We start from the raw sequence: 21,293 nt of genomic DNA on the forward strand, positions 1-21,293 counted from the left end.
CAATTCACACTGTTTTCTGCTGACTGCAATCCCAGCTGAAGAGCTCTAAAGGTGATGAATGAGAACGTGTTGGGAACTCCTGGATGTTGAGTTATTCAGCATCAAATCCCAAGAGGAATGCTGGCCACCAGCCAGCCATGGTTGGAGAGGATGCAGGTTAGCTGAGCCTTTGTCATGAGATCCTGTAATGGCCCCTAGGAACTGGGAAATGAAGTTGGGGCTCTGACCAACCGGGGGTCCTGCAACCTTCCCAGGTTTGCCCATGCATGGAGTTGGTTTTACCTTTTGTTCCTATTGCTGTGCTGCTGAGCTCACTGAGCTGCTCTGGTGGGTGAGGAGCACTGCAAGGTGCTTTGTGCTTCTCAGCTGAAGGTGCTGAAGAGTTAAAGTACAAATAACCTGGTCGAACAGCAGCAAGGGCCCAAATGTTGCTCTCCTTCTGGGGAAAGGTCCCTCTTGCAAGCTGGCTTCAGGGGCTGTTTGCATCAGGGAGAGCTTCCTGAGAGCAGCTCTTCTCTTACAACTAAACCATAGCAGCCTGAGCGAGCTGTTGGCTTTGGAGCATCAGATGTGCACTAAACCCGTTTTCCTCTTTGTCTCTTTTATGAATAGGGTCACCCCGGCAAGGAAGGTCCTCCTGGAGAGAAGGGGAGTCAGGTAGGTGTCAACGTGGCCCTCATCACTGCTAAGGGGAAGGTCGCTGTGGCTGCAGGGGGGCAGACGTCCCTGGGGCTCTGGGGATGGCCGGGCAGCCGGGGGATGTGGGTCGGTGGCAGTGACAGGAAACAAACCTTGGTGAGATCTGGAGCTGAGCCCAGGTTTCCTCTCTTGAGAGTCTCTGCCGGTGCTCGGGCTGGGCTTCCCTCTGCTCCTCCCGGCTTTGCTGGCAGGCAGCGCTCCGTAACGCAGCAGACATAAAAACTGAAGCTGCGAAGGGAGCCTTCCCTTAACCAGACACAAATAAATATCCTTTGTGGCACAGGGAATGGAGAAAATAACTCTCGTTGTGTTTCCTGGCCTCCCTTTTCCATCCCCTCCCCCTCAACCCCCTCTTTAACAATATATTTGAGAATATTGCCGGAGGCTGGAGGCCTTGAATTATACATGAATTATACAGCACCCGTCTGTCCGGGAGATTTACTCCCTGCATCCCGCTGCGTCCCATTCGCTTGGAAAACATTGCATCTGTCTTTGATGGGAGCAGTCGGGTTTGATGGATGCCAGCCCCAGCCGGGCTCGGGTGCTGCAGGGGGCATGACCCATGGATGCAGCCGCTTGTCTGGCATCTCCCAGGGCTGGGAATTCAAACATCAGCCTCTGCAGGGTACAAGAAGCCAGGGAGTGCTTGTGCTGGTGCTCCCCGTGCTGGGGGAGCTTTAGCAAACACCAGTGAGGTGATTTCGGAGGGGTGCTGGGGCTGCAGGTCTCTTCCAGCCGGCTTTCCCATAAGGTCTGGGATGCTGTTGGACCCATGGGCTCTGCCTGGCTCTCAGGCTGGAAAAGCTGGTCTGTGTCAGGCTGGGAGATGCACAGGGGTCTGCGTTTAGTTAGGACCTGAGCAAAGTAAAAGCCAGCCAGGTTCACTGAAGACCATGGTTCAGTTGCAGGGGCAAGCGTGGCAGTGAGGGTGGGCAAGAGCTTTTTCAGGGCACGTATCGGGCACCGTGGTCTAGCTCAGCTCCTGGTGTCCCTGGGGATTTGCAGTGCCAGAACGGAGCTTTGTGAGCATCTCCTGGCCCACATAGCTCAGGCCAAAGGACATCACCCCGAGGCTTGTGCCTCAGGCAATAACCCCTCTCTGTGATCGTTATCATTGCAAGCTCTGCTGTGTTACTGCAAAACCAGGACGGTTTGGAAGAGGGGAGACAGCAGAACATGGTCTTCCTCTCTGAGAACTGTTTTCTGTAATCCAAACCACAAATCGTTGTTATCACAAGTTGTTGCTACCCTGCCTCTTCTCATCCCCTTTTCCTATGGTTTGGATCTTTGCTGTTGGCTCAGCCCTGTGCACTTGCTCCAGGTGATGTCCCTGTAGTGCTCTTGGCTATTTTGAGCTATTTTCAGGTGGCTGCTGTCATTTCCATCCGGTCCAGAGCAGCCACAATGGCCAGGATATGTGCTTTCCACACACTGTCCTTATTGCTGCACCTTCATGTTGATTTGTGACATGTTTTTCTTGTTTGCCTTTTTTCCACCCCAGGGTCCACCAGGTCCTCAGGGCCCCATCGGTTACCCAGGACCACGTGGAGTCAAGGTAAGGAGGCCACAGAAACAGTGGCCGTGGCATTGCTTGTTCAGCTGGAGCTCTCCAGCTTGTGCTGGAGATGGGCACTGATGGGGGATGCAGATGCCCTACCAGGGCACTTAGGACCACCTCAGGGTCCATCACCTTCTCCCAGGCCAGGAGGATTACAAGTCCCCTGCTCTTCAATAACCCCTCCTAGCACCACTCAGTGTTTGCAGGGATTTCTCTTTCATTATCTTGAGCATGGCTCAGGCCCATTCCGGTCGTTTCCAGTTTACAACCAAAGTAAATCTCAGCCAGAATGTGAAGATTTTAACAAGGCTTGTTAATAAAACAAAGAATCCCATTACTAAAACAAAGCAAGCTTTTCATGCTCCTGACCAAGACCCTGTTAGATGAAGCTGGTGCATCTCAGCAACATGCTCTTTCACTGGACTGAACTCCAGCCCTTTTCTTGTTCCTGCTGCCTGCAGCACTCACATGCTTATGGTAAGGCTGTGGATGTTTTTTCCCCATTCAGCAGTGGTTGTTCTGCCCATTAAGATGTATTAGTTCAGGTGCAGATGCATCCTGCATCCCAAAGGTCCAATGAATCCGCAGGAATCTGTGCTAGCAGATACAAGCACAGCTTGGGGACGGACTGTGGGTGAAGCAAAGCCCTCTTAAACCCTTTTGTATATTTTTTCAATAGCAGAGACCCATTTGCTGTTCTGCCTTCAAAATGTAAAGGGATGTATTTAGCCAACACAAGCTTCCATCTCATTTTTTGCAAGGTTGCAGATTGAGACATAGTGGTCCATTAGGGAATGGTTTGCTGTTGTGTTTACCATTAAAGTGGAACTGTTCCACATTAGAGTGATCTACAGGAAGTCGTGCACCAAACCCATAGTGAGTACAGACAAGGTTTTGCTTCCTACAAGCAGTGTTCTATTAACTGCACAAGCCTCCAGCTCAGGAGAAATATGTGTCTCATTGGGTTTGCAGCTGTAAATAACTTGGAGCTCCCACCAGACCCTGTCCTGCTGCACAAATGTTGATGTACTTTTAATTATACTTTTTCTTGACGTGCTGAAGGGAAGAACAGATTTAAACTACCCCAAGCAAAATACTGGTACTCAGAGAAAAAACAACCAAAGCTGCTTCTGTTCGCTGTCAGAGATGCATTGCCCAGTGCAGCTGGGGTAGGTGCTGAAGGGTGATGCTTGCTCCCAAGAGGCAGGATGGATGGGGATCCTGCAGGCTGGGCTGGTGGCAATAGCAGGGGGCAGACCCTGCCCGCACTCAGCACCTCTGGGCTGAGCACCATGGCTGATTGCCTTGGTGAAGCCTTGGAGGGCTTCTGCACCATGTCATGAATGCCCATACTGGTCATGTTACCTTTGCTTTTTTCCATGTTTTGGTCCCTAAATGTGCTTTATAAAAGACAGGGCACACACAGACATGAGAAGCATGGCAAGAAAATAGCTAGGCTTAACCCTTGATGGTGGGTGTTGGATGCAGTGCTGCAGCACAGCACAGAGATCTCTGACAATGTGCTCAGAGAATGTAAAGGGGATTCACTTCCCAGGTGCCTGTGCACACTTGAGCATGGGTTTTAGTGCGAATGCTTGAGTGGTCTCAGCATGTTGGCAAGGCATCTGTGGGAACGGGCTGTTGGAAAAGCTCTTCATAGTGAGTTTTATCCCTGGTAATGTAACTCCTGGGCAGGGAATGGGCAGAAACCACCAACCCCACCTACCGAGTCAAGTCTGTGACTGTAAGGTACTCACTGGTTACCAGCCGGACATCAGCATCTGGCATTTGATTAGCAATGTGTTAGAAACATCACAGTTTGCAGAGATACCATTGTCAACATCACAGAAAGCACAAATCACTGTGGTTAATGATTCTTCACTCTGAAGCTTACCTATACATGTGTAACATCTTGTTTTATCTCCTGCAAGGGAGCAGATGGTGTTCGTGGATTGAAAGGCACCAAAGGTGAAAAGGTGAGTTACCACTGCATGTTTGCATTGATTTTCTGTGGCCTCTGAGCAGTTTTGCAGGCTGGTCCCTCAGGATGCTCCCTGTGAACTTTTATCCTGCACAAAAGGTTTCTCTCGGGGGAGCAGGGGCTGAGCACCCAAAGGACTGGTCTCCTCTTTGATTTTGGAGAGGGTGCATGCTGGGACCTGCTGTGATGTTCTGTCACGTCTTGGCTTGGACCAGGGAGTGCTTGAGCCTCCCTGACGTGCTCAGGATTTGAGCTGTTTGCTGTGTCCAGCCATCACGTATAGCTCAGGGGCAGTGTTGGGATGATTTCCCCATGACAGAATTTGGAGCTGGAGTGATGGAGTGGGGCGAAGGGTTTGAGGTGTGTTACAGCAGGGCAGTGGTGCAGGGGCAGCTTGTAAACCCCAAGCCAATAAGAGTCAGCTCAGTCTATCCCTGTGTGCCCAAGGATGCAGTTGTTTCTCCCAGAAGAAAAGCCAGGTGGTGGAGAAAAGCCTTCCTTGGTCCCATAAACAGATCCATGTTCCTTCCTTCCTGCCCGCAGTGATCCGTCAGCGCAGCCACAGTTTTAGCTTAGGGAATCCTGGCAGGGACCTTCCAAACCTCAGAAGTCTTTCTGGGAGCTGTGTCTTCGTTGCCTACAGAGGTTTGCTGTAGGATGAAATGCATTATTGATTTGAGCTCTGCAATTACATCTGCCTGCCTGACAGAAATAACTGTGGCTGTCCTGGAGGTTGCCTCCAAGCCTGGTGTAAAACATCCTCCGTGAAAACAAACCCAGTGGCACTCCAGAGATGCTTGGGTCTCGGCGCTGGTGAAGCGGTGTCAGTCACATCGGGCCAGATCTGTGCTCCTGACTTGCAGCCAGGATAGGATGTAGGGAATACTTGCTCTGGCCCCTCTGGGACCTCACTGTTACGCCCTGGCTGGGTTTTGATGTTCATTTGTGTGCACCAAAGGCTTACAGAAGCCAGTGTGATGGGCAGTGCAGGGACCCAATCTTGTCCTCCCTGGGTAGGGGCCATACAGTGAGGCTAGAGAAGCTTTTTTTGCTCTCTTTTCATCTATACACTGTGTTTTCCCCTTTCCACTATCTAGGGTGAAGATGGCTTCCCTGGCTTCAAAGGGGATATGGGCATCAAAGGAGACCGAGTAAGTCTGTGATGGATTGCAGCCATGAGGGTACTGCTGTCAACAACCATGGGGTCTGGGACCTGCCTGCCCCATCAACACTTGTCTTGTCATTAACAGGGGGAAATTGGGCCTCCTGGCCCCCGGGGTGAGGATGGTCCTGAAGGTCCCAAAGGTCGCTCTGGCCCCAATGGTGATCCTGGTCCTCTTGGTCCTGCTGGAGAGAAGGTGAGTCTCAACCATGGGACGTTTCACTGTAAACCCTGCTTTGCTTTGGGTGTCCTGGGTGGGCGGTGGGGCAGTGCCCAGCATGGGGAGGGGGGATTTTAGGGCAGAGCAATGAAGAGGAGCTGCAGGAGCTTTGTGTGAAGGAGGTAAGAGTTGTTCTACACAGAGACCAGAGGAGACCAAGGGCTGATGCTTTTACTGCAGCAGCGTGACTTGAGCGTGTTGATATATTGGTCCCTTTGGTGATATCAGCTTGGGTACAATGTCTTGAAAACAAGACCAGAGGAGAAAGATTGAAAAGTTGGAATATCTTGGACTCCAGTCTGATCTCTGCATGCATCCCATTGAAAATGAGAGCAAAAATTAACCAATAGGTCCCCGACGCATCTGTGGTGCTCACTCTGCATCAGACCCACTTGGTTTACCCCAGGGAGGGCAGATGGTGCTTGTGGTGCCCCAACAGCTTTATTCCACCCATATCATGTGTTCTGTTCTTGGCTGCTCTGCACTTGGCATCTCCCCTTTGTGCTGGTGCAGCTCTGAAGCCCCTCGCCAGGTCTCCCTTGCTCTTGCTAACCCACTTGTGTCTGTTCCAGGGGAAGCTCGGCGTGCCAGGACTGCCCGGCTACCCGGGCAGGCAGGGCCCTAAGGTAACTCGGGGGGTTCGGTCTGGGGGGGGCAGGGGGTGCACAGCAGACACCGGCCGAGCTGTGGTAGGGGATGGAGCCACGCTGAGGGCTCAGCCCCGGTCATGGGGCAAGGTGCAGCAGCAGCATCTCCACCTCAGGGGGTCCCTCCTTCCCACCCAGGCAGGGCAGATTGATACAGGGGTAAAACCAGCTCCCAGCCCTCCGCCGGTGGGAACACCTGCAGGGGCTGACAAGGGAGTTGGAGAGGGGTTTTTGACAAGGGCAGGCAAGGACAGGACAATGGGGAATGGGTTCAAACTTAAACAGGGGGGATTTAGGTTAGGTATTACATATCCTTCACTGGGAGGGTGCTGAGGCGCTGGCACAGGGTGCCCAGAGAAGCTGTGGCTGCCCCATCCCTGGCAGTGCTCAAGGCCAGGTTGGACACAGGGGCTTGGAGCAAGCTGCTCCAGTGGAAGGGGTCCCTGCCCGGGGCAGGAGGTTAGAACTGGGTGAATTTTAAGTCCCTTCTAACCCAAACCAGTCTGGGATTCTGTGAAGTCAGTGATGGCTTCTGCATCGCTTCAGTCTTGTGCGAAGCAGTGGGAAGAGATGCGGTGGGACAGGGCTGCAGCATGTGAGGGGGTGCAGGACAGCGTTGGGGAGGGATGTAAACAGGCTCCATATGAGCTGTCATGCTAGTAGTACGTGTGACAATCCTCCTTGCGTTCTGTTTAGCATCTTCAGAGATCTGAGCTAGTGTTAAGTAATTAATCCAGGAGAAGAGCTGATGAATCAGGGTCTCCCTGGAATGAAAATAAACCTGCCACTCGCAGATCTGCACCCACCTTTACTGCACACCCACCCTCAGCTGGGCCAGCTTCAAACGTGCCCTTTAAATGAGAACTGTGAATCCCACTGCAGAGCCCGGGGCTGCAGCTCCGGTTTTAGACACCCTGGGGGCTTTGGGAGCTCAGGTTTTCATCAGCTGCTTTATATCAGGAATCATATTTTATTATTCATGTGCATTGCTTGAGGAAAAGCCCAGCCCAAGCAGGCTTGTTTAACACTGGAGCCATCATTATCTGCGGGAGGTTGTTCCTGGTTGTGGTGCTGATGGGTTACGCTTTCATTTGCCTTTTCTCTCTGGGATGGGGATTTTCCGTTTCTTTGCCCAATTCCTATTCCAAGAGCAGCGGCCGCAGCTCTCCAGGCCTCACGTCACAAAGGAACAAGGCAGGAGTTAAATTTTTATGGGAAACATGGAGACTTAGGAGCTCCCAGACAAGAGCTGCCTGTTCCCGAGTGCCCGGCACAACCAGGGCTTGGGCCTTCGCAGGGACTCTGAGCGAGGCATGGCCTCTGTTGCTGCTGTTTTTGGATGAGATGCAGTTTCTGAGGGCATCTCGGGTCTGTCTTTGGGTTTGTTTTTACTAAAGGAGGGTTTAATACAAGCAGCCCTGGGAGCTGTGGATGGCAGCGGGCGCTCGGTGCGGGTTATTCCAGGCCAGCGGGTGCCTGGTGTGCATGGGCAGAGCTGCCCCTGGCACTGTCCTGAACCACTCACTCTCTCTTTGCTCTTTTCCCAAGGGCTCCATCGGCTTCCCAGGATTCCCAGGAGCCAACGGAGAGAAGGGCACACGGGTAAGAGCTGCTGGGCTCATTTTCCTCCATCTCCAAGGAAAGGTCCTTGGGCAGGATGCAGGGAATGCTCCGCTGTGGGTGGCTGCTGGGCTGGTACCCTGGTTGCTCTCACACAAAGGGGTTGCCCAAAGAGGGTCATCCCAGGACCAGCAGGAGGCTCCCAGTGCTGGTAGCACCCAGCCAGTGCTGCAGGCAGCAGCTTCCCAATGAAACACCATACATTTTCCCTCAAGGTATTTTAAGAGACTCCAAACCCGGATCCTTCCAGCGCCATCAGACTTTGCTCAGGGCACAAAGAGCATTTTAATTACCAGTAATTACTGGAGATGGCTGAATCTGTTCAGCAGCAGCAGGAGCCATCTTTAGCCCAACTTGAGATTCACAATGCGTAACTGGAAACAGTCTCACAAGTTTCTCCTTTTAATGAGAGCTCTTCTAAATTCATAGACACCCTTAAAATGTGGGGGCTCCATCCTCCAGACTTGTCTCCACCTCTCACTCCCACTCCACAGACTTTGCTTCCTAGTAGGGATTGTCTAAGTGCACTGGTGGTGGTTTTCCTTCGTGGAAGACAGAAGAATTGACAAGAATTGGGGGATTCAGAGTGCAGATGTGAAGTCATCTTCTGCACCAGCTCTGCTCACGAAAGAGAGGGTGAGAAGAGAGAGTGGAATTAGTTTCCTTTGTACTCTCATTTAAATACAAATGACTTCTAACAGACATGTTTGATAGGAGCCCAGAAAGTGTAAATCACTTTGCACTGCATTAATAACATGCCATTGAAATTTGGTTTATATCCAACCCCCCCCTTTTTCATCCCTCCTGAGTAATTTCATCTCATTCTGAACTAAAATGCAGCATCCCCATCCCTCCCTCAGCTCCGGCTGGGAGGAGGGAGCTGTGAATAAAGCAGCTGCCACAACAGCCTTGAATTCACTGTAGCTCTGTAATTACCACCCGCTTTATCAACTGTACACCAATAACATCCTTGGGCTGGATTTTCGGGTGCTGTAAAACGGCCTCAGCACCGCAGCGGGGCGGAGATGTGCTGCTCTGCAGCCCCATCCCTCTCCATCCAGCTGCTGCTTTGATGCTGGTGGGATGGAGAGGCAAGTTACTGGGATGGGAAACCTGTCAGGGAGCGGGGCAGGTACCTGGCTGCTGGTGGTTTGTGAGATTGGAGAAAACCCCAAGGGTTGGGCTGGTTGAATTTTGGCAGTGTTCAGCAGGATGAGGGACTGAGGGGGGAGCAGGGGTGCTGGGAAGGGGACCAATGTCAGGACCGAGGGAGGAAAAGAGAAGACAAAACATCAGCAGCTTCTAAGTGAGCTTTGTGCTCTTAGGAGGAGGCACTGAGGGCACTTGGCTGCACACCTGCAGGCCTCACACTTCCTCAGTCTAGGAATTGGGAAGGTTTCCTTGTATTCCAAGGTTGGAAGCTCCTGTTGTCCCACCTCAGGAGCTGAGAGGTGCCTGGGGGACCCTGTCCCTGGCTGGGCTCCAGAGCACCACCAGCAGCTCTAAATCCCTGGTGGAAAGGAAGGAGATGGGAATGTGGGGAGCAATGAGGGGGTTTGTGTGTGGGGAGCAGGGAGAGGCACCCCTGCCCCTAAGGGGGAGCACGACCTGGCACCTCTGTCAAACAGAAACGTGTTGCTTTGGTTTATGGTAATGTGAATTATTGTTTTCTCTCCAACGTGTAATTGGGCCATTTCTGCTGTTTCACACCTGATCCAGCAGCTTTTGCTTGCTTTAGCAGTGTATTTGTATGTGGAAGAGGGGAGAGAGAGATTTTCACAGACAAATATCTTGGTTAGGAAAGGGACAGCTTGAAGATCTTTTACAAATAGCAGAAATACTGATGCTCAAGAACTCATTTACTATCCTCCTTTTATTTTCCTTTCTCCTAAGTATCCAATATGAAAGAAGTGAAAAGCAATTATATACAGAACAATAGACTGAGCTGGGGTCCCACGGCGTCACACCAAATGGAGACCATCAACTTAATTCAAGCCTCATTGATTTAGGCTTGATAAATCAAAGAACGCTCTCTCCCTCCTAGAAATCTCCCTCTGCTTCTCCTGAGCCCACTAAACGATTGCTGATGTTTTTGAGCATGTCCACACACAGTCAAGAAAGAGATTCTAACATTTGCTTCTCCAGTGACTGTGGAGTAACTCAATTTGCAGCTGAAATCAGCAAAACCCATTTGTTCATCTTTTTACCAGTATTACTATTGTGCTATTCAGCACAGTGATGCCCAAAATAATCCGAATCCCACGTTTCCCTTACAATCACCATGTAGGAATGGAAATAAGCTTTCCAGCTCATTGTTTCAGCAGCAAAAGCAGTCTTCCCTGAAGTAACAAGGAGAAAGGTGAAAACCAAAGGCAGAAGAGCCCAACCACGCAGAGCAGGCACCTGAGGTCTGGTGCTGGCAGGACCCACAGCACTAAAGCTCCCTGGTCCCGAGACCTCAGCTTCTGCACAAAGGGGCTGGGGATGTTAAAAATGGAGGGGGGGAAGGCTGCTTGGAGGGTTAGAGAAGTGTGACCTGTTGGATATGAGGGTAGTTGAGGTCGTGGCTGCTCGGTGCCCGCAGCCAGGCTCGAGGGAGCTGCTCGGATGTTTGCAAACCCTGGTCATAAAATCAATAGTTAGATGTGAATAAGTGGTCTTATTTTTAGAGCTAATAGGCCCCTGCCATTAGGATGGGGTAATAGATCTGCTGCTCGCCCCGTCTGACAGAGCCTGGGGGGTGTGGAGGGACCGAAATACAACCATTTATTTGGGTGCCTGGGAAATAATGGGAATTCAGATGCTTCCCCTCGGTATCCCAGCTGGAAAAATATAGGTCTGTGTACATTGACAGTGCTGTATAAATTCTTCGCAGCAGTTCATGATTAATGACAGCAATAAGCAGGGGAAGATTTTGCTTAAAAATAGAATAGAGGAAGGAGGAGAGGAGGGTTTGTGGTACCTGCGGGGACGTGGCACACGCTCCTCTCCACCTGCTCCGAGCTTAGCCTCTGGAGCGAAAGGAAATCCAAGTGGAGGAGCTGAAGCTGATTGCTGTAATTCATTAAAGAAGGGATGCCTGCAGGGTTTATTAAGTGGAGCCGCAGAACAAGGAGGCTTCAGCAGGACTAATTTTAGTAGCTTGAAGAAAGTTGATTGTAAAGTTTCCCGGCGCCCGTTTCATGTTCGCCTGGTTAATGAGCACAAATAGGAGCAGGCGAGATTACAAGATGATGGATTCAGGGCAGAAAGTGGTGAGTGATATTTTAAGCTGCCTGTGTTCCTTGCAGAGAAAGCAAGGTTTTCTCCTCCTTTAACAGGTGACAGCAGTTGTGGACTGCAGGTCCAAAGGAAGGAGGTTAAACCTGTGGGAATTGTGGTAGCTTGACATGAGCCAAAATAGTGTTTTCAGGGAGCAGGCTCTAGGCCATTAATTTTCTTTCAGGCTCAGGGTAATGGAGCTTATCGTGCTGCCAGACTGAGGACACAGCCATCTCTGTCTTTCTTCTGTCAGACTCAATCAGAGTCCCCCATTACAGGATGCTGAGCGTGTCTGTCACATCTCATGAGCCTGATGCTCTGTCGCTGCTGCAAAACAATGTCTTCAATTACTTGTTTAGCACAGAGTTCACAGAGATGAAGAAATGCCTGTAAATATGTGGGGCAGCTTAATTGGCTGCTGTGGTGTAAAATAACTGCTCAGAGCAGGAGTCCTGCTCGGCTCCTGGCGTTCCTTAAATACTGAACATCACAATCTAGCAACACGTGTGCACATCCATGTGTGCACATCCATGTGTGCATCCTGCCCTGCTTCCGGCCAGGCTGAGGACCAGCCCTTCCCTGTGGCAGGAGCAGGGTGAGCTCAGAGGGAAAAGGGAGGACAGCTTTTGGGGTGGCAGAGTTGAAGAGCTTTCTTGCTGCCTTTTTAGAAGACTACATGGTCATCTTTGAGTGTCTTTGAGGTGTTTTAAAGGACTCAGGATGCTTTCCCTGGGGGTTTATCTGCAGCGAGCTCAGCCTGCAATATTGGCCACTAACTCCAGTTCTTCTTCCTTGCAGGGGACACCTGGCAAACCAGGTCCAAGGGGGCAGCGCGGTCCAACGGTAACAACCCATTTCTTCATTCCTGTGTGACTTGAAAGCTTGATAAGGCCAGGGGAAAGTGGGATCTGATTTGTGTCCTTGCTGGGTAGGATCTGACCTACATCAGTTAAAGCTAAGCAGAGGGGATGCAGAGATCTAGGGCTGGGTCTCACCAGTGAAAGTCCTCTGACCTCCGGAGGCAGTGATGAAGGCTCTTTGCTGCTGGTGGGATGACCCACTGATGCTTGGGTGATCCCGGTGTAGTGCTGTGGGTACCAGATGTTGTCTTTTGTGTCTTTTCAAGGGTCCACGTGGGGAAAGAGGCCCTAGGGGAAGCACTGGGAAGCCTGGCCCAAAGGTAAGGTTTTGGAGAAGCCTGGTGGAATTGTTTTGAAAAGTGTTGGTATAAGAGACTGTCGAGCTTGTTGCTCTCTATTTCCCTTCTGTCCTTTCTCCATTGTACTTTGAAAGCCGAGCCCTCCTGAGCTTCATCACCCAGCCAAATGGCTTGTAACTTAACCATAAAGCACATGCAGGTCCTAGAAATGCATTGACCATGTCTCAGCAGGACATCAAGCACATACACCAGTGAAGGGCCATTGCAACCAGAAGGAAGGGAGAGAACCCCCATGCTATAGGGACCTGCCAATCCTACGACCCACTGATGCTTCCCTTCAGCCCTGGTGCTAGTGTTTAAGTAATGCTTGAACCACCATAGAGGCTTTAGGCTGTGCCATGGGCCAAGGGGCAGAACAGTGCTCAGTTCTAGACCCGGTTTCAGGCACCCCATATGTGACCATCAGTCACCGGGTGTATGGAAGCAGAGCTTTGTGTGGAGGAGTTGTCGCTACCACGCTGCTGGCTGCACAAGTAAATGCCTGGGCTTTGTGTCGGCATGGATTCTTGATAAATTCCTAATCTTTGGAGCATTTATCTCTGGGAGGGGAGCTGGGAGGTGGTGGGAATGTCCTGAGCTCACTGATGCTCTCTTCCCTGTGTTCTGGTTAACTGGCATGGGGGGGACGAGCAGCGGGTTGGTTGTCATTGGATGCTGCTCCTGAGGCAGAATTATTACTAGAGAGGGGCTGGGGGGCTCGGTGCCATTTGAAGTCTTTGTGCACAGCAGCTGCAATGGGGAGCCATGTATTTTTAATGGTGCTCTTTTCTTTATTCACAAAAGGGCAACTCTGGTGGTGATGGCCCCCCTGGACCTCCTGGAGAAAGGGTAAGTCAAGCTGATGGGGGTAAACAGCACTTAGTGCTCAGGCGGGTTTGCATCCTACCAAGTGCCCTGTTGAGCAGAGAGGGGTGGGCAGCTCATTGGAGCTGCAAGGAGGAGCTTGAGTAGGACCTTGGTGTCCTCTGTAAGCATTGCTCCATTGGGAAAGGGAGAAGTCACCTGTGGGTGTTGAGCAGCCCTGGGCTGGAGGAGATGGTCCTTGGGAACCTCGTGCTGCGTTCTCCACATTACAGTACCATAGGTGGGAAATACTGCAGGTGCTCTCACTTGAGCTGGGATGGGGGAAGACCTGTTTTCCATAGCAGTGGGAGGGAAAGGCATGAAGTGGTTGAAAGCCCTTTTCATGTTTGCAGTGGTTTTTGCAGCTGGGACAGGCCACTCAGTCCAATATGCCTGATGGGTCACATCTCTCCATGCATTCTTTACCAGGGATGGCCTCACAATTTGGGGCATTTATTTGTGGCAGAAGTAGCTGATTTCCCATGTCTTGAGCTCACATGCTGTTCACACAGAGCTAGGATTTCATAGCAAAGCATTATAGGTTCCTTCACCTTGTTTTCTGGCTTGTTTTGCTTCTCAGGGACCACCAGGGCCTCAAGGACCGACTGGGTTTCCTGGACCAAAAGGCCCCCCTGTAAGTACCTCTCTTTGTAGAGCATGCAAAGAAATACATCAAGTCTTTCCCATCCAGCTGTGCTGGGCTGTGCCAGCTCAGCTTCATGACGTACCCAATAAGAGGCATTACTGAGACATCAGGATAATAACCCCGCGCTTTAAGATTTTAAATAGCCGAGTAAATTGCGGCTGATTATAAATGTTCATTTCCTAATGACTCAATATCGCTGGGATCCTTCATGGTTGCTCTGTTCTGCATTTTCCCTGTGTTCGGGGGAACAGCACAACAGAGTAACACTTCTGTCTCTGCAACATTACACACTGGTGGGGACCTCAGAACCCTTTCTGGAGTGATTTCCTTCCCTGTGATGAGCATCTCGCTCCTGCTCTGGACCTCCAAGATAAAGCTCTGCTTTGGGAGCTGTGTGGGAAAGGGATGTATCTTCTAGGGTTCTGGTACCTCCATTTCACTCTAAAACAGATGGAAACTAATGCAAGGAGGTGAGCAGGTTTGATTCAGTCCTTACACACTTTGACTACTGAGCACTTAGTGATGTTCCTTCTCACGCTGGTTTTCTGCTGTAGGGTCCTCCTGGGAAGGATGGATTGCCTGGTCACCCCGGACAGAGAGGAGAGACCGTAAGTAGCCAAACCCTTCGGGCAGATCATTAGTCCTGAGTCTCGTCTTGCCGGCTGGTTTCTCTAAACCCTTCTGTGCAGCTGGGGAGATGGGGCCACACGTTTGGTTTCCCTGAAGGTCTGTGTCTCTCCAGCTGCATGGGGTGGTCTATGGGAAGCAACCCTCTTCTGAGCAGGACAGGTCGGTCTAATGATGGTTTATCTGGAGGCTGCGCACCAACTCCTCTCTGGTCCCTTCAGTAAATCATAGAGGTCAACACGTGCATCATGCATGGAGAAGTTGTGAGCAGAGATGTAGTGATGCTGGTGACCGGCATCAGCAGCAGTTGGGTTTCTGTCATCATAAGTGCAAGGGGCAGCTCCTCACAAGGTGCCAGATGTTGGCTGGGGTTGAGTCAGGGTCAGCACCAGCACGGGCCAGCACTGTGTGGCTCTTGTTTTCCTGAGGAGGAGAAGCTGGGAGTGGTTGATGAGCCCCATGTCCGGGCTTGGTACCCCAAGGACTTGCTGAAGCACTTGTCCCTTTGCTCTCCCAAGGGGGAGGCTGTGCTGATGCTCTTGGGAGTGCTATGGTGAAGTCTATGCCTTATTGCCCACTCTGTCCTTTGGAGATGGGGAGGTTTTACATCTCTATGCCAGAGACTTAACTCTAGGGCTGTGATAGCAGAGGTTTTTTAATGTGAGACAGGCTCCATCCTTCACAAGCTTTCTGAACCCAGCTGTGTTAGGTCAGGGGCAGTTTTGTTCTCTCTGGAACATTCAATGAGGAGAAATAAACACTTCTCATCTCTTGATGCACCATGTGGCCAACACCCAGAACTGTTGCAGAGGAGTTAACAGACCAGTTTTGGCCATGCTTGTGAGAGGAAGACAACTCCTGGCTGAGATGAGGGGTGCAAGGGTTTTGCTCTAGTTTTTTGGTCCACCCTGGTTCCTGCAGCCGCTGCCTCAGCACCTGAGTAAGAGCATCCCTGCTGACACTGCCTTTTAGCCAGAGCCTCACTGAGGTTTGCTAAGCCCCCCCAGCAATAACCCCTTGCTGTAGCCCTGGAGCAGCTCCTGGCTGCTCCTCGCGGTCATACCCATCCTGCTTTGTCCATTTTAAAAGGTTTTGTTGCACAGATGTAATCATTGTTTCTCACCAAGGGAGAACGATGAGGCATGTGGAAGGTATGATACCCTGGCTGTTGTGTGTCTGGTGGTCTGTCTCCTGCATCTTTTTTGGCTTGAAGGATACCCTGAGCAAAAATGACCCTTCTGCCCTGTCTCCTCTGCATGCAGGGATCAGCATCTTCCTGTTTGGTATTTCTGGGGATGTTTGCTTTTGTTCCCGGGCTGTTTACAGTCCAGCTCACTCCCAGTCTGGGGATGTCCCTCTCCCCAGCACTGCATGCTGCATGGTAGCACATAGACTCTTTGTTCTGTGTTTATTTTACAGGAGACCCCCCCCAGTTTCCTCTACTCAGCTTTGCCTTTTCCTCCAGAGCCTTTCTGAGCAAATGAGCATCCAAAAGGCTTTGCACATGATGCGGTTTTTCCCCTCAGCTTATCGCACAACAATTTAATTAACTTGCCTGGCATTTGCTAAGCAAGGCAATGCAAAGCCTGCTCAGCGCATCACCCGAGATGCAGTTACACTCCATAAGACCGACTTTAAGGCAGTGGTTGTGGTATTTTTGAACACAGAGCCCTCAGGTCAGGATTAACTTGAAAGTGAAGAGTTTTCGCCTGCCACAGCCTGACTGTGACATTTAGTCTTCCTTCCCTGAGTTATCCATGAGATCCAGGACGCCTACATTCCAATTGGAAGAAGCAGTAAAAACTTCCCTTATGTCTGCCGTTATCAGCTTTTGGGAATAGAGTATCAGCCCCCAAGGCTGCATGAATATGGATGGAGAATGAAGAATTCAATTATCTGGGGTCTGAAAGTGCTCCCTAGTAGCTTCCTTCAGTTATTGCTTGTCCATCACAGGCAAATCATTGGGAAAAACAAAACTTCTCTTCGTCTGCCATGATGCAGGGATCGCTGTCCCTGCATCCTCCTGGGCGCACACAGACATGCACATCCAGGCAGCCAAGTCCCCTTTTTCTGTCTCCCTTTTCTTTCACAGTGCATAAAACCAAATTAAATACCATTCCCACATCAGCGGCCTTGTCAGGGCACTGTGCCTTCATGCAGGGAAACCTAGACCTGAAATCTGTGTGTCAAATACTTCCCTTTATATTACTTTTCGGTTAGTATCGAATAGGCATGCTGAAGGATGCTGAAATATTTGGCCATATAAGATTATAAAGATTGGCTCAATGAAAACCCCCATGACAGATTCTAAAGACCCTGTGCCCAAGGCTCAAGCAGGATAAAAGGAAACCCCTTTCTTCAGATTCCTAGGGGAAGTCCTGCACGGTATTTGTCCGCGATAAGAGTCTAAATTGTACATTCATTTCACAAAGACGTTTTGCCAGTTCCCCATCAATGACAGAACACTTTCTGTGATGTGCAGACAGCTAGAATAACACAGAGAAGGTTTCTTAGCGTGATACATTACCATTGGCTTGGGATTTATCTGATCTTCTTTTGTGGCGATGAGAAAATAGCCTGTGTGCCCTAAATGCCATTTCTCAAGCTTGTCAGCATGCTAGAGTAGGAATGATAATTAATGTGCTTTTTAAAGAGTGGCTTAGGAGAGCTAAACAAGTGCTGTGGTGAGAGCTGGTTATTGTCACTCTTCAAATGTCACTGTGAGTACTGCAGGCTCTGCCACTCATCAGCCTTTGGAGAGAAGCGCATTGGCAGTTTCTCTCCAGAGATGGTGAAGGCAATGAAGATTCACCCACCCCAGGCTGGTGGGCCGGGGTATCAGGAGGTGGGCACCCAGCCTCTGAGCTCCTGCGAGCTCAGCCTAAAGCAGAGCTGAGCCTAAGCCAGCACCAGAACAGGAGCAGCAGGAGGGAAGTGGCTCAGCATGAAGAGACTCACCCTGGCTTGTGAATAGCAGTTTCCTGTGCAGGGTTTATGAACGCAGCATATATATGTATGGCCAGTCCTTCAGCCAAACCACAGTAGCTCCATCAAAACAACAGAGCTGAGCTTTGAGAATCCCTTCTCCTTCCTCTGTTTCCCCCCTGGGTACATGCACAAAGACAATTCTCCACCTTCTGTTGGATTTCTCGCTTTGTCTTCGGTGTCCCCCCCATTCCCCATGAGTGTCTCCCCAGAGGAGCAGTCGGGTGCAGCCTGGGACCTCGCTGGAGCACTCCTTGGCAGAGGTGTCATCTCTTTCTCTTTTACCTTTCTCTAACAGGGTTTCCAAGGCAAGACTGGCCCCCCAGGACCCCCTGGTGTCGTAGGCCCTCAGGTAAGAAACAAAGGCTCATGCTTGCTCCAGCTCATCTTCACTGGTTCGGCACAACAGGCTCCTGCAGCTCTGATGGTTCAGCTGGAGCTGCCGGAGCCTTGGGGTTTAGAGCACAGAGACCCCTCTCCCAGGGAAGGCAAAGTCACATCAAAGCACACTGGATGGCTTTGGAATTCGTGGCCAGGGTGTGAAATTACCCCAGAGGGTCCCAGCCCACCTTGTTCTGAGGCGTTAGGATGGTGTTTAGACAAACACGTGTAAATAAGGTGAACTTAATGAAGCTTTCCTGGTGTAATGTTGGTGTAGGATGAGAGAGAGACCAGCTACACACAACCAGTCTAAAAGACCTCAAGCAGCCAGAGAGGTAAATGAGATCTCCAAGGGCTGGACAGCTGCTGGGCGGTGTAAGCATGATGCAAGAGTGCTCTTACATGTCGCTATGAAGAAATGCATCTCTCTAATGTAAAGTGCTGCCACATTCTGTCCAAGTGGGGCTGGTTTGCTTTCAGTCACAAAGGACTCTGCAGTCTGGAATCAGTAACTGCACAACCAGCATTTGTACCCCTTAAGCACAGGGATGCAGGGCTCATGGACCAGTTCTGTAGGCAGTCCTAGGCTGAGAAGGACTGGCTTTGGGCTGGGTCTTCCCTGAGCTACAGGGGAAGCTGCTCTTTAATGAGAAAGTAATTAATTTGTCCTCTCTAATGACAGTGTAAAGCCCCTGATTTGTAAATTCCCTGATGAGGGGCAATTCCCTGCCGACTGTGTCTGTCTTCTCAAGTGCAAATTAGGTTCTATGGCAATTTTATTTGGCTCTGCTGCACGCAGTTAGTGTGATCTGTGGATGCCGAGCGATTGCAGTGTTATCACTCTGCTTACACTAAGTGGCACCCTGCAGCGTGACAGGAATTACAACCCTTGTCCCAGAGGATATCAGCATGCAGGGACGTTACAGAGTGGTGCATGTGGCTTTTGTCCTCCCCCACAACAGGTCACTTGGGGACCTCAGGCACTGGGCCTTATGTTACACTTGTCACCATTAGTGCCCGAGCGTAGCGCAGAGGCAGTCGGTAATTGCTGTGTAGTACAAGCCTAATCCATTATTTATGCCCCATAGAAGGAGGAATCAGTACAATTGTGGAGAGCTTGCTAAGTTCTCATTTATAAAACCCCAAAACCTAAGCATAACAGTTGTACTAATAATCTCATTTATGTGAACACTTTAATTCCAGAGGTTCCCAGTGCTGCTAGTCTGTCTGGTGCCATGTTACTCATTCTAAAACAAGGTCCTTTTAGGTGCCAAAGGAGGCATCTCTCCAGGGATTCCTGGTGGCACTGCAGAGGAGCACTAAGGGAAGGAGCATTTTCCATCCCACTGCAACCTGGAGGACTAAATTGATAGCCTACATCTCTTCCTTCGTGGGATGTTCTGCTGATGCCAACCACCTTCTCCTTAATCTCTGTTTCTGCAGGGTCCAACTGGTGAGACTGGACCAATGGGTGAGCGGGGACACCCAGGTCCTCCAGGTCCCCCAGGTGAACAAGGTCTTCCTGGCCTCACTGGAAAAGAAGGGACCAAGGTAGGGATGAGCATCCTATGGAATTCACCCTCTTTACAAGCTGGATGCCTGCCTGTCTCCCAGAGATGGGGAGGGATGATTCGGATAAGAAATGAGGATGATGCTTCACAGCGTCTCATCACAACCTGAGCCCAGAGAGAGGAGCCTGCAGGTCCTCAGCTCTCTATCACTGTCATTGCAGGGGGACCCTGGTCCTGCTGGCCTCCCAGGGAAGGACGGTCCCCCCGGCTTGCGAGGCTTCCCTGGGGAGAGAGGCCTCCCTGGCCCCATTGTGAGTAGAGGATGCTGGGTCCTTCCAGAAGGAAAGCTGCCTGGGAGTGCAGCACCCACCACCCAGAGTGACTTTGTTTTCCTTCCTCCAGGGTGCTCCAGGCTTGAAAGGCAGCGAAGGTCCCCCAGGCCCCCCCGGCCCAGCAGTGAGTATCCTTGCCCTTACAGGCACCACTAACACATTTACAAGCTTGGCAAGTAGAAACAGAGGGTTAGTCACAGCTCGGAGCTTTCGCCGTTATTTCCCTTGTGCTAACCAACAACTTGCTGGATATTGCTGTGTGTTACAAGACACGTATGTAATAGCTCAGCCATCCCATGGCATCAGCTGTGAACATACGTGACAAGCTGAGGGAGCAGCGGCGATTCAGGACATGGAGAATTTTGCCTCTAAGTCACCTCTGCAAGTTGTCCCCACTTAAGAGTCATGCTCAGTGCAGCCCTCCTACAAGAAAATACTCATCATCCAACCCTCCCTGCTGCACTGGCCATGAAGCTGCTCATGCTCTTGTTCCAAGGTGATAATGAGCCCCCAGGAACTGAGCTCCTGGCACCATCCAGGGGAGAGCCCAGCCCTTCCAGCGATTTTAGTTAATAAAAGTTCTGCAAGATCCCTTAGGCTGATGGTACCACGACACCATCAAATGTGCTCACCTCCTGACAATGCATTTGCAGCATCGGACTGCTGGATTTCTTTCTGTCTGTGTATAGGTGAAGCTCAGTACTCCAGTTAATGCTTCCTTTCTTCCTTCTCTGAACAGGGCTCTCCTGGTGAGCGTGGTCCCGCAGGATCAGCTGGCCCGATTGGCTTACCAGGGCGACCTGGTCCCCAGGGACCGCCAGGACCTGCAGGTGAAAAGGGAGCTCCAGTAAGTACCAGTATAAAGATAAACAGCTGTGGGTCAGACAGAAATGTGTACGGCAGGAAGCTGAGCATGGAGAGTCCTTGGGGTTGGTGTATAAAAAAAGGAGGAGTTTGATTAGAAGGGAATTTTCTCATCTTGGGTGCATCAACCCACTGGATGTCAGCTGCTCAGCTGCCCTGTTTGTGGCACCTGTGCTATCAAAACTGGCTGTGACCCCAGGAACTGGGATATCTCCAGGCAATGAAAAGGGATGAGGACTGAGCAGGTGAAGTGACAGCTCTGTGACTTCCTAGTGACAAACAGCCCAGGGACCTGCCTCCGGGCAGAGCAGTGAGCCAAGCCCCCCACTGCTTTCAGGGATGCAATGGCAGCAGCAGTTCCCATTGAACCCAAAGCCATCCTGATCCCCGTTCTGCCCCGGTTGAGGGGCAGCACAGGGAGGTGCTGTGGAGGTTTCAGCTCCGTTTCCTGGGCTGCTGGGTTCTCATTCCCAGGCATCCCGCCTGTGGGCAGAGCCGCTCGTGCAGAGCCTGCCTGAGCCCTGCCATATGGTCCCTCTCCGGAGCGTTCACCATCAGCCCGCGCAAGCTCGCACGTCTTCCGCTTCCAGGCTCGCGCGTGAGATGCCACGTGCGGCAGGAGGGGGTGGGCTGGGACGAGCCTTCTGTCCCTGGAGAGCACAGCACCGGACCCCAGCTCACACCCAAGGGGCTCTGCAGGGACTGCTGTGATGCCTCAGACATGAGCTCAGCTTTCA

The 21,293-nt window shown here is 51.2% G+C and overlaps 1 protein-coding gene across 2 annotated transcripts in view; it reads left to right on the forward strand.

The window, feature by feature from the left end:
- The window catches only part of COL5A1 (collagen type V alpha 1 chain), a 131,794-nt gene that overhangs the window by 89,156 nt on the left and 21,345 nt on the right, over positions 1–21,293 (forward strand). For both annotated transcript variants that reach the window (XM_061352391.1, XM_061352390.1), the window contains exons 26-42: positions 613–657; positions 2,201–2,254; positions 4,189–4,233; positions 5,336–5,389; positions 5,489–5,596; positions 6,193–6,246; positions 7,816–7,869; positions 11,947–11,991; positions 12,275–12,328; positions 13,151–13,195; positions 13,791–13,844; positions 14,411–14,464; positions 17,767–17,820; positions 19,293–19,400; positions 19,582–19,671; positions 19,763–19,816; positions 20,432–20,539. In XM_061352391.1, the coding sequence (XP_061208375.1) occupies positions 613–657; positions 2,201–2,254; positions 4,189–4,233; positions 5,336–5,389; positions 5,489–5,596; positions 6,193–6,246; positions 7,816–7,869; positions 11,947–11,991; positions 12,275–12,328; positions 13,151–13,195; positions 13,791–13,844; positions 14,411–14,464; positions 17,767–17,820; positions 19,293–19,400; positions 19,582–19,671; positions 19,763–19,816; positions 20,432–20,539 (1,080 nt within the window). The remainder of the gene's footprint in view (positions 1–612; positions 658–2,200; positions 2,255–4,188; positions 4,234–5,335; positions 5,390–5,488; positions 5,597–6,192; positions 6,247–7,815; positions 7,870–11,946; positions 11,992–12,274; positions 12,329–13,150; positions 13,196–13,790; positions 13,845–14,410; positions 14,465–17,766; positions 17,821–19,292; positions 19,401–19,581; positions 19,672–19,762; positions 19,817–20,431; positions 20,540–21,293) is intronic.

This window comes from Neopsephotus bourkii, unplaced genomic scaffold (assembly GCF_033783945.1).
Source record: "Neopsephotus bourkii isolate Nb327-2 ecotype Australia unplaced genomic scaffold, CSIRO-AGI_Nbou_v1 NB_659, whole genome shotgun sequence".
NCBI lineage: Eukaryota > Metazoa > Chordata > Aves > Psittaciformes > Psittacidae > Neopsephotus > Neopsephotus bourkii.